Here is a 13,392-nt window from a genome sequence, read left to right on the forward strand (position 1 = left end):
ATTACAATGGACCACTACAAACATTACAGAAATTATATAAATAACTTAATAAAATGCAAAAAATCTGAATATTACCTACAAAGGTTTGAAAATTTTAGACTTAACACAAAAAAAGTTTGGGAACTAATTACCGAAATAGAAAACATTAATAATAATAACAAGACAGTCTCCCACACACTACACTATAATGACACAGTCCTACACACTCCACATGAAATTTCAAATGCATTCAACACCTATTTTTCACAAATTGCACCTCAACTTAGCTCCCAGCTTCCTAGAGCTCAAAACTCACACATTTCTTATCTCAGAGGTAATTTCCTAAATTCCATGAATATTCCCATAGTGACAGGAAATGACATAGTAAAAGCTATTTCTGCCTTAAAAAATAAAAAATGCCCTACGGATGAAATACCTGTGAAAATAATCAGAGAACAAAAATCTTCTAGCAGAGCCACTCTCAAAATTATTCAATGATTCAATAAAAGATGGAGTTTTCCCTAATAGATTCAAGCTGGCAAAAATTATCCCTATCCATAAATCGGGAAGTAAAACTAATATCTCAAACTACCGACCAATCTCTATTTTACCAGTGTTCTCTAAAATATTTGAAATCATTATGAAGAACTTCCTCATGAACTACCTCAATTCACAAAAACTCTTAAATAATAGGCAATTTGGTTTCCGCCCCGGACTAAATACTTTTGACGCTATAAATGTGTTTACCTCTGATCTACACGATGCCTTGAATAAACATAAGTCTATAATATCCATTTTCATTGATTTCAGCAAAGCTTTTGACACAGTTGACCCAAACATTCTAATAGACAAATTACCTCACTATGGTATTCGCGGTTGTGTGGAAAATTGGTTCAAATCATATTTAACTGGCCGATCTCATTTTACATTCTACAATAACTCTAAATCAACCATCAAACCTATACATCTTGGCGTGCCACAAGGTAGCATCTTAGGCCCTATTCTTTTCCTGATATATATCAACGATATCAGCAATGCCTCTACTGCTTTCAACACTATACAGTTTGCTGATGACTCTACCTTGTACATGATTGGTGATAATCCCACTGACCTAATCTACAGAGCCAACCTAGAATTATCTGCCTTTTCTGAATGGTGTCTTGCAAATCGCCTAACAATTAACACAGCTAAAACTTTCTACATGTTATTTACAAATACCACCACCAAATACCAACCCTTACCTAGACTTACCATATTAGATAAAGATATCACGCAAGTTTCTAAGACAAAATTTCTTGGAGTCACATTTGACAATAATCTTACCTTTAAATATCACATATCAAACCTTTGCCTAAAATTATCTAGATCAATAGCTCTATTGCTGAAAAAAAAATCTTTGTTCCAGTGGAAATTATGAAAATCATGTATTATGCCCATATATACCCACACTTAACCTACTGTACATGTAATCCAATTTGGTCCACTACCTACCCATGTCATCTACAAAATCTAAACATCCTCCACAAGAAAATTATTAGAATCATGACTAATAGTGACTTCCTCCAACACACACCTCCACTCTTTAAATTTATGAAAATCCTTCAACTCTCTGACTTATCAAACTTCTCTATTGCATCATACATGTTCAAATTGATAAATTCCAACAACAACAATACCCTGACCCTAACTCATAACCACTCCACACGCTACAGGCATTCTCTACAGATTCCCCATCATACCTTAACTCTCTACCAACACTCTCTAATGTATAAAGGTCCCAAAATATGGAATAGCACCCTGTCACATATAAAAAATTCATTAAGCGTAAATATCTTTAAGAGAAAACTAAAAGAATATTTATTGTCTCAATACTGACACATCTTGTACTTCAATCAATTTTTATCAATATCAATTATTTTGTTTCTTGGTATTGTAACCAAATAGTTCATATCCTCTGTAACTAAAATAGTTTATAACCTCTAGTATATATACATATTTATTTCTGTTTGTTTAATTATTCTCTAAACTAATATTTGCTTGTTTATAATCAGATTCCACTTCAATTTTCTCTATTTCTCATGTATAATTATGATTTTTCTTCTTTCCTTCCTGTTCTTGCAAAGCCATTTATCCCTAAATCTTTTGTTATTGCTATTATTATTTTTTTTTTTTTTTACATTTTCTTCAATTAAATTTTTAGTTTAGTGTTGTTTTACATTTCAGTATTAAGTAGATATTAAGTGTGCCCAAAAAGCTTGTGCTTCATAAGGGGCTGTTTGTCTTTCAATTAATTGTACCTTAAGCTTATTATGTATTATAGACAAACATAATAAAGTGTTTAAAAGTGTTTAAAGTGTAAAGTAGAAGGCAAGAGACCACAAGGAAGACCTAGACAGAAGTACATGGATGGACTGGTGTGAGTGAATGAAGGAGGAATGCCTGCAGTTCGGTTGATACAAGCGACTAGAGACAGGGAGCAGTGGCAAACCATGTTTGCCGACGTCCTACGGGATATGGCACATCAGTAAGTAAGTTCAAATGTAAATGAAGAACTATACAAAATTTGGATAAAATGACTAATTCATTGGAATAAGAAGGTTGCTTGTTTATCTTATGATAGTGAAGATGATGGTTCTGGTGGACAGGATGTTTCAACCACCAATATTTCCGGCTCTTCTCAGACACTTGAGCCGGATGATAATTTCTGCAGTTCTGTGGTTGAGAAAATATTACCAGCTTTGGTGAAAGCTCTGACAAAAGAGAAGGTGAGGAAGGAACCAGTACATTTAGGTGACAGTGACACTAGTAGTGCAGAAGATGTGGATTATGTAAACCAACCTGATGTGTCTCAGGATTTATCACATAATCCTGATGGTGGGGGGCTTCATACCCAGACACCTTCCAGTCCTCACAAGTTGCATCCCAAGTTAATGTTGGGGCATCTACTAGTTTGGTAGAGGAGTTTGTAGGGTTTCCTTTGGCTGAAAATCAACACATGGTTGTTGGCTGTGGCTTAGGTGCAGTTTTTGATATTGATGATGCTAATAGTACTCCTGTTACAGAGGTTTTAGCTAAGAACATCAGGGCTTATTTATGTATGGTTCTTGATGATAAGAAAGCCAGGATGTTGGCAGAACAATGGTCTATTCTGTCTAATATTAAAGAATCGAGGGTTCCGGAATCTGATTCCAATGCCCTTCTTCTTCTTCATACGACCTTAATCCCACTGTATTGCAGGGTCATCTGCTCAAGTTATCCTTCTCCATCTGTTTCTATCCATTGCATCATCTTCTTGCACTCCCAGCTTGTTCATGTCACTCCTTATTACGTCTCTCTATCTTATTCTCTGTATCGCAACCCTCCTTCTCCCCCCTAACCTCCACCATCATTGCCTTCCTCACTGGTTCATCCTCTTCTCTCCTTATCACGTGTCCAAAATATCTTAGTCAAGCTTCTCTTGCCTTCTCCTTGATATTACAAATTCCACACATTCTTATATCTTCACTTTGTCTCCTTTCTAACAGTGAAATGCCAGCTATCCATCTCATCATCCTCATCTCCGTTCTCTCCAGAATGCCTTCCTCTTTCTTCCTTAAAGACCATGTCTCTGCACCATACAAAAGTACTGGTCTCAACACACTTCTGTATATCTTCATTCTCAGTTTCAATGGTATTTTCTTATCTAAGGTTACTCCATTCACTTCCCTCCATTTTTCCCATCAAGCTTTTACTCTTTGTCTAACTGCTTTTTCTGTTCCTCCTTCTTCTGCAATTACTGATCCTAGGTATTTGAACTCTGTCTGCTTCAATCTCATGCCATCCTCTGATGTTACATTTACTTCTTCATAACCTTCTCTGTTGCTTACCATTACCTCTGTCTCTTGTGCTCACTTTTATTCCCTTTCTCTCCAGGTTGCCTTTCCATAACAAACATCTCTCCTGTAACTCTTCCTCCGTATCTGCAATGATGACTAGGTCGTCGGCAAACAGCAACTCCCACAAATCCTCATTGTCTCTCACATCCATCTTCATTGTGTCCAACACTATGAGAAAGGGAAAAGGACTCAAAGCTGATCCCTGATGGAGTCCTACTTCAACTGGGAAGGATTCCGTTTCCCCATACCTTGTCTGCACTGTTGTTTTGCTCCCTCATACATCATTTTCACTAGTCTTATCATCTTTTCTGGCACTCCTCTCTTTCTCAAACTCCAGTACAATACTTTCCTAGGCACCCTGTCATACACCTTCTGCAAGTCCACAAAACACCAATACATCTTTCTGTTTCCTTCTAGATATTTTTCCTGTATCTGTCTCACAATAAATGTTGCATCTACAGTGCTCAATCCCCTCATGAATCCAAATTGGTGGTTGTGTATTTTGACCATCTCTCTCCGTCTCCCTTCTATCACTCTCTCCTGTTTTTATTGGCAATGTTGTTGCTGCAGGAGACTCTGTACACTGGGCTCCTTTAACATATAAATATTTGGAAGTGTTAAGGAATGAAGTCTTAAGTAATTATGATTATGATGCCTTACTGTATTTGGATAAGCGGAGAAAATGTCTCATAAACTGGTGGACAACTAATATTCATTCTTGTATCAGATCATCACATACGCTTGGCCCAGACTTAGTTATCACCAAAGATGCCTCAATGTCTGGCTGGGGAGATTGTGCCAGTGACAACATTACTGGTGGCCACTGAGCTGCCTATGAGAAAGACCATATAAATATTTTGAAATTAAAGGCTGTTCTTTTTGGTCTGAAGACTCTCTTCCAGGATGTCACACATAAACACATTTGCATAAAATCAGATAATACTACAGTTGTTGCAAGCATTAATAATTGTGGATGCATTAAGCAACACTTGTTGGATGTGACTGAAGAAGTTTTGAGTGGGCTCATGAAAGAAACATAGAATTATCAGCTGAGTATATCCTTGGTTCTCTGAATGTTACCGCTGATTTAGCCTCCCGTGAGAGAGATTTCAACAAAGAATGGAGACTTATGCCTACAATTTTCAATGATATTTGCAGAATTTATGGAGAACTAACTACTGATCTTTTTGCTACTCGCATTAATACTCAATTACCACTTTTCTATTCTTGGAAACCTGATCCTGAGGCATTAGGCACTGATGCTTTTTCATTTCAATCAATTGGAATAACAATTCTTTACTATATGCTTTTCCTCCCTTTAAGGTCATAAAAGACATCATTCGAAAACTAAGAGATGAAAAGGCATCAATTTTAGCCATACTACAATTATGGAGAACTCAACCATGGTTTGCAGAGGCCCTTCGCCTTCTGCGGGATGCCCCTCAACTTCTTCCTCATAAGTGCCTGTATCTGCCTCAGGATCCACAAAGGGGCCATCCAATCAGGAATCTGCAGTTGGCAGTATTGCCTCTGTCAGGGAATCTTTCTGCAGGTCAGGAATTTTGGAAAGGGTTACAGACTTTCTACTCAAAGCCTGGAACAAGAAAACACTTGAGGCATATGGGAGGCACAACAAAGCATGGAACGAGTTTTGTTTACGAGAGGAAGTTGATCCCTTTTCTCCCCCTGTAAACAAACTGTTGGACCACTTATTCACATTATTTAATGAAGGAAAGGCAGATGGTTCTGGGTACAGTTACAGTAGTCTCAATTCCGCCAGGTCAGCTATTTCTACAGTGGCAAAAATCAATGGAATCCCTGTTGGTCAGAACAAGTTTGTATTCTTACTTATGAAGTCAGCAGCAAAACAGCACTCCAAACTGCCCAGAAGTAACTTTACAACTGATGTCTTTTTAAATACATTTGATGTTTGGAGAAACAATAATCAATTATCACTTTCAAATTTAACCAAAAAAGTAGCAGGTTTGCTTCTCATTTTATCTGGCCAATGGTTTCAAACCATAAATTGCTTGGACATCAGGAATATGTCACTTAATAAAAATGAGATCATCTTTAAAATTGGAGATCCACTTAAAACATCTAATGTCAGACATCATGTACAGAACATAGGTTTCAAAGCATTCCCACTGAATAAAGATTTATGTATTGTTGATGCTATTAGAACATATTTACAATTAACGAGCAAACTGAGAATAAGATCAGATCAGAATAAGCTGTTGTTAACAACCAGGAAACCTTTTGGCCCAACATCCAAGACCACAATTACTAGATAGGTCAAAGATATAATGAGAGAATCTGGGATCAGTAAGGATTTGTTTAATGCATATTCAGTAAAGTCTGCATCCACTTCTAAGGCATTTAAAACAGGCATGGCCTGGGAAAGTATAAAAAAGGCAGCTGGATGGAGGTGTCATCCACTTTTACCAAACATTATAACAAGATCATTTTGACTGTGGGTACATTTGGAGAAACCATTTTAAGTTCATATGCAGGGAACAGATAATGGGCTGTTTCAAGTGTTAAGTTCCTTCTAACACACCTATAGTTTTATGTATATGTATGATCTTGTATTTGTATGTAATATATATATATATATATATATATATATATATATATATATATATATATATATATATATATATATATATATATATATATATATATATATATATATATATATATATATATATATATACATATATATATATAGGTATATACTTGTCCTTTTTTCAAAAAGTTTGTTGTTGTTTGGTTGGGGATGGGGCTACAAATAATCACGCATGACATCATGCTGCTGGGCAGCCAGCTGTGGAAGAATTATGAGATCATCATAAGTTACCTTGGTAAGTGTGCAATGATCAGAATTCTTCCTAAGCTGTGCTGCCCAGCTTTGTGTGGTCATGCTTGCCTGCCCATCCCACTTAATTAATGTCCCTTGGTTGATAGGACACAGACTGTATATATATATATATATATATATATATATATATATATATATATATATCATGTTGGTAAGTCTAAGGTTACATTTTTGTACAGGTACAATATGTTGCTCTGCTGGTTGGACTACTCCACATGTCTGACAAGGATGTTCTTTGGTTGTTCTTGATTCATCTGTATGGTCTAATTCAATGTTATATTTTGAATGGTTGTTTTACTGATGATATCCGCCAAATCAAGTGCTCATCCCCAACCTCGATGAAATCTGAATACTGGTAACACCACACCGTCAGTCACGCATGACCACGCAAAGCTGGGAAGCACAGCTTAGGAAGAACTCCGATCATCACACACTTACCAAGCTAAGTTATGATGATCTTATAATTCACTGGAATAAGTGATGCCAATTTAGTTTCATTGTTGAAGAGTGCAAGATAGTATATAAAAACATGTATATCAACTTCTCAATGGCTGAACTTTTATGCTTGTGATGGAAGAAGAAACAATAAAAGGGGAAAATTCATCTTTGCTATAGCCCACACATATGACTGTGCACCATTCACACTTTCAAAATAACCACACTATCTGATCCACAAGAAAATATCCTGCTGTGTTTTAACTACATATACATTATGACTGAATGTCCTGTAGGTGAAGTAAGAAAGTATTTCAAAGTAAACTGTATATTATAACTGAGGAATGGGAGTTTGTTCATCATTAATAATAAAATAACAAATTACAATATATATTACAGAATGACATCAGTACTATCATGTGCTAGAGAAAGAATAAATGGGTACTTACAGTGGCCAGCAAAACTTTGTATTGCAGCAATTCTTGTGCTGATTTATTGTACTCCCGTAAGAACCTCAAAAGGGCTGCTGATCCACCTGTCATGTATAAATCTATTTAGTAAGGCTTCCCAGAATTAAAATTAAAATACAGTAGAATAAAATCTACATTCCAAAATAAGGACACAATGGCACATAACTGTTTAAAATGTGTAATTCACAAAGAAAAATAATTCCATTTGTTGAAAGGATGAGAAATAAGGCAAAGAATATTACCCTACAAAAGCAAAAGGGGAAGAAAATTCCATACTATATATGTCATAACTGTCTTTCATGTTAAGATTGCAATATGCTAATGTTGTCATGGTAGCATTTTAATCTTGTACAAGCTGTACTGAAAGCAAGTTTTATATAAATCATTCTTGTCACTTGCAATTGGACGAATATTCGGTCTCTTTAAAAGTTTAGAAACATAAGACTTTTTAAACTGGCTTTCCAGTTTTTCATGTTGCTGCAAAGGAGTTCAGATTCAAGAATATTAAACTGGTGAGAAAAGGTTATGTATAACCCAAAATTCAGTTAATCCCTTAGTGAGAAACAGATTTTTTTTTTATTGCAGTCTACTCGATTGTGTGTATACTGCCAACTGCGAGCAATTCCAAGTATGAATGAGAAGAGGACAGCTAATTATTTATTCTGTGAGTAGGACCAAACTAGATTTGACAAAACAAGTATTCTTGACTTTGGACATTTTTTTCTTTACAGGAAACACTACAATCAAGACACTTTCTGGTTATGACCTATGATTTATTTATTTATTTATTTTTTACTTTTCAAGTTAAGGAGATAAAAAATGTAAATACATGGATAATCTGACAAAATAAAAGTAAATTTTCAATGGGAATGAATGATATTATTAACCATTTGTCCCATGCTTACTAAATCAGTTAGAAAAGGAAAACATGAAAATTTTCTTGCAACAGTATTAATTACTTAATCTATGCAAAACATAACAATGCTGTTATCAATGTAAAAAAAAAAAATTGTAATGGGCCTCTTTAGTCAGGGATTTAGTTAGTGACTTGATAGTTCAAGATATTCAAGGTACATAATTTCATCAAAGATAGATATAACAAGGTAGCATAAGATGTGAATTATATGATAATACCATGTGATAAATAAAGTATGCAATATCCTTCATTAATCTTACTGTTTCTGTAAAAGTAGACAATGACCACTGAGGTCCTGCTGGTGAAAGCCTCAAAGTCCCCATCTTCATGTAAGGTCCAGACAGCATCCCTCTTCTCCTTTCCCTGCCTGGGTTTTGGATGGTCCCATTCTTCATTTGGTTTTGCACTATCATGATGTGACATTTTTCCTTTAGATGAAGGAGATGCATTCTTGTACTGGTTGCCTTCAGTGGACTGGTGCTCACGAGGGTTATGAGTGATGAGAATTTCTTCACTTGAGATCTTTGTTTGTGAGGATTGGACTGGGAGGTCATGTTCTTTTACTTCAGTAAGGGTCAGGGTGGAAGCAACTTCATCTTGAGTTGGCCTTTTATCCCGTATTTTGTTCTGATGAGAATTTTTACTGTATTCTTTTCCTTCTGCCTTGTTGCTGTCCCTTTCTACAGAGGAAGACAAGCTATTCTTGTTGCCAAGGATTCTTTGGCTTTGAGCAGTAAGTATCAGAAGTTGTAAACTTAATATTACAAACAGCTTCATTTTACCTGTGAAGAAATCGAATATGAGAATAATTTTAAGATCAGCCTTGATACACAATATTATAGGGGTGACTTCCAAATGGCAAGGGAATGAGTCATTCAAATTAGTGAAAAAGACTCAGGGCACAGGATGACATACCCCTGATACTGTAGAGAGAGAGAGAGAGAGAGAGAGAGAGAGAGAGAGAGAGAGAGAGAGAGAGAGAGAGAGAGAGAGAGAGAGAGAGAGAGAGAGAGAGAATGTACACATGAGATATTTAACTTTCAAGGCTTAATATGTATGCAACCTTATGAAATCCATTTGTTTCCTACTTATAATTCCTAAGACTACACAGATACTGTATGTACAGTACATTGTACACATGTCTAGCAAAAGACTTACTACTGTAATGCTAAATGAGGCTTTGGGCAAATAAATCAAGAGTTGTTAAAGTCACATGGATGATAATGAATAATAAGAAGCAATTAATTTTTCTAGGAAGTGAAATTGATCAAAAATATTTTTTTACATGAGAAAGTAAATGAAATGTCTAAAATGTGTAAAATATTTTTTTTCTCACCACAGCAAACAGAATCATGGTGACCAATGTACTTCTAGTCACTGTCATCCAGACACTGTTTCTATTATGAAGACAAATATTACACTGTAAGAATGTTTTATAAGGGATGTGTCTTACCTTGATGATTGCTGTCTGAAATGTGAAACACACTGAGTTAAATACAGGACTCCACATTTGTACATCTGACTACTGGTTTGTTTATAATGTTTCATGTTTGTTTTGCCATGTGCTGTCTCCTCCTGATTGGTGCTATCTTAAATGTCATATCATGGGACAAAATAGCAAATAGAAAGGGAGACAGGGCCCCTTCAGCTCTGGAGCAGGCGCAGAAACTTCTCCTGGCGCAGACTGAAGCCATCGCCTCCCTGCAGCAGCAGCTTGCAACGCGGCCTGCTTATCACCCTGCAGCCCCACGGTCGTCAGCTCCTGAGAAGTGCGATGTAGAGATGTCCACCGCGGTGTTCTGGCCTTGGAGGCGCTCGATGCGATGTTGGCTGGACCTGAACAGGTAGGCACCAGCGGAGGTTGTCCTGCACATTCACCTCCACTGCACGCCTCCTCTGCAATGCTCCTTGGATGCCAGGTTCACCGCGGACGAGTGGCAGGCCCTGACAGTGGAGGAGGCACTGGATGCCATCAGCCGCATCGCTCTCCAGGCGACCAACCAGGCGGCCGACTGGTGTAAGTTCTTCACGGCGAACCAGGAGCACAGTGAGTCTATCAGTGAATACTTTGCATGGTCAGCGCAGTGTGCGGCAGATTGTGACTTTAAGTGTCCTCACTGTGACAGTGGCTTGTCTGAGTACATGCTGCTCCGCAAGCTGGTGAGTGGTTTAGAGAATGCGGTGTTAAAAGAGGAAATGTTTCGCAGGTGTGAAACGTTTCATGATGTGGATTCCCTGCACAAGTTTTGTGTGGCATTCGAGGCGGCTCACAGGGACGCCGCTTCCCTCAGTTTTGGCAGGAACTTTAGGCGGGAAACTGTGGCGGTGGTGGCAGTGACACCACTGCCGGGCGCACGGCAAGATGAGCTCCCACCTCCGGTCGCTGCCACCCGCCGCCAGCCTAGCAAGCCCTGCTGTGGTAATTGTGGGACCATGCGCAAGCCCGGGAGAGGCTCGTGCCCTGCTGGGGAACTGGCATGCTTTAACCGTGGCAAGACAGGACATCTCACCAGCCTGTGCAAGAGCAGGACCAAAACAGTGGCCGCAGCTGAGGACTTGGAAACCTCCAGCATTGTGATTGCCGCTACAGGAAAAGCCCAGAGCCAGCCATATATCTGGGTGACTGTCAGCGACACACAGAAGGAGGGGAAGTCGGCCAGGATACAAGTGGTACCAGACACAGGGGCTCAAGTGTGTGTGGCGGGGCCAGGCCTGCGGGCAACGCTGGGCATCGAGACGGCGTCACTAGCGCATCGCCGCAAATTGCGCAACGAGGCAAATGTGAGCCTCAATCCCATGGGCGCATTCTCTTGCATGATGTGACATGGCAACAGGGCCACAACACAAGACGTCTTTGTCATGAAGACCGCCTCCTGGTGCTACATCTCCTTACAAGCCTGCAAGGATCTGGGATTGGTACACGCTGACTTCCCACACCAGCCTGTAACTGGGGCATCTGCCGATGTTGGCGACCCTGCTGCCCCCACACCAGCTGATAGTACGCCTCCGCAACCTACGGCTATCCCTTTCCCGCCTCTGGAAGAGAACGCTTCACGGCTGGAGGAGTGGCTTCTCCACCAGTTTTCTGGGTCAACATTTAACACTGATAGAAGCCCTCTGCCAGTAATGGAAGGCGAGCCACACGTCATCCACCTGCTCCCAGGCGCCAAACCCCACGCCTGCCACGTACCAGCTTCGGTGCCGAGACACTGGGAGGTGGAGGTGAAGAGGTAGCTGGATGAAGATGTAAGAAAGGGGATTCTGGAGCCAGTACCAGTGGGAGAAGCGACAGAATGGTGTGCCAGAATGGTGGTGGTCGCTAAAAAGTTGAGGCCAGTTGAGACACACCATTGACTACCAGAAGCTTAACATGGCCTGCAGGAGGGAGACCCACCACACTCCCACACCGTTTGATATGGTGTCCGGCATCCCCCATTGCACTTACAAGACCACCGCTGATGCACACTGGGGGTTTCACCAAGTGAAACTGCATGAAGATAGCAGGAAACTCACCACATTTATTACCCCGTGGGGCAGGTATAGGTACTGCAGGACCCCCATGGGGCACTGTGCTGCCCCTGACGCCTACACCAGAAAATTTGACGTCACCATTGCGGGGATCCCGAGGAAGTTCAAGTGTGTAGATGACACCCTGCTGTTTGATTCAAGTGTGAAGGATGCTTTCTGGCACACTTATGATTTTCTAGAAACGTGTGCCATGAAGGGCGTGACCTTGAAGCCAGAAAAATTCAGGTTCTGCAGGAGGCAGGTGGACTTTGTTGGATTTCACATAGGGTGGGACACCTACAAGCCCACAGAGGAGAGGCTGGCTGCTTTGAGAAGTTTTGACATGCCTGCCCAGCACTCCCTAACAGATATTCACTCCTGGCACGGTTTTGTTAACCAGCTGGCGCCCTTCTTGGCCACCGCACCAATCATGGAGCCATTCAGGGAGCTTCTACATAAACCACAGGGAAAAAAAGTCTACTGGGACGTCAACCTTCAGGAGAAGTTTGAACGGGCAAAGGAAGTAATCTGCAGACTAGCAAAGGAGGGCCTGACGTTCTACAACAAGGATAGGCCTACTGTGGTGGCGCCGGACTGGAGTAAAGTGGGCATTGGCTTCGTGGTTCTGCAGCAGCACTGTTCCTGTCCCATGAGAGAAGCCCCCTTCTGCTGCAAAAGTGGGTGGCGCTTGGCATTGTGTGGCAGCTGTCACCTGACACCTGCGGAGACAGGCTGCGTGCCCGTGGAGGGCGAGGCTCTGGCTGTCGCATGGTGCCTTCGCAAAGCCCGCCTATTCCTCCTTGGGTGCCCCAATCTTCTCATCATAACTGACCATCGTCCGCTGGTGAAGCTATTGGGGGACAGGGAGCTGAAGGACGTGGTTAACCCAAGACTGTTTGCCCTGAAAGAGGAGACCCTGCAGTATAGATTTCAGATCAAATACTTGCCTGGCAAGCGCAACCACGCTGCAGATTTCCTGTCTCACTACCTGGCAATATGCGCACCACCAGACATTGTGGATGAAGAGCAGGCCAGTGTAGTAGAGGTCGCAGTGGTGGCTGCGACAGTGGCAGCACTCGACAGTGGCAAGCAGATAGTCATGGACAGCGCGACAGTGCTGCAAGCGGCTGCTGATGACCCAGACTATCAGCTACTCATCACGAAGGTAACAGCTGGAGACTGGAACCCACACTGGGCACAAGAGGTGGTCTGCCTGCATCAGTTCTACACGGTCAGGGGCAGGCTGGCGGTGTCGCAAGGCCTGGTGACTTACACCTACGGGCAGGGGTCAGTGCGCATGGTTATACCGGTGGCTCTGAGACAACGTGT

The 13,392-nt window shown here is 40.6% G+C and overlaps 1 protein-coding gene across 10 annotated transcripts in view; it reads right to left on the reverse strand.

Moving 5' to 3' along the window:
• The window catches only part of LOC135104938 (thioredoxin domain-containing protein 16-like), a 428,690-nt gene that overhangs the window by 345,202 nt on the left and 70,096 nt on the right, over positions 1-13,392 (reverse strand). For 9 of the 10 annotated variants that reach the window (XM_064012732.1, XM_064012729.1, XM_064012731.1 and 6 more), the window contains 2 exons: positions 8,817-9,338; positions 7,620-7,705 (listed from right to left, as the gene is read on the reverse strand). In XM_064012732.1, coding sequence (XP_063868802.1) covers positions 7,620-7,705; positions 8,817-9,338 — 608 coding nt within the window. Of the gene's footprint in view, positions 1-7,619; positions 7,706-8,816; positions 9,339-10,009; positions 10,423-13,392 lie in introns of those variants that run through there. The other variant, XM_064012737.1, reaches the window with a different exon arrangement.

The sequence above is a fragment of the Scylla paramamosain genome, chromosome 11 (assembly GCF_035594125.1).
Source record: "Scylla paramamosain isolate STU-SP2022 chromosome 11, ASM3559412v1, whole genome shotgun sequence".
Lineage (NCBI taxonomy): Eukaryota > Metazoa > Arthropoda > Malacostraca > Decapoda > Portunidae > Scylla > Scylla paramamosain.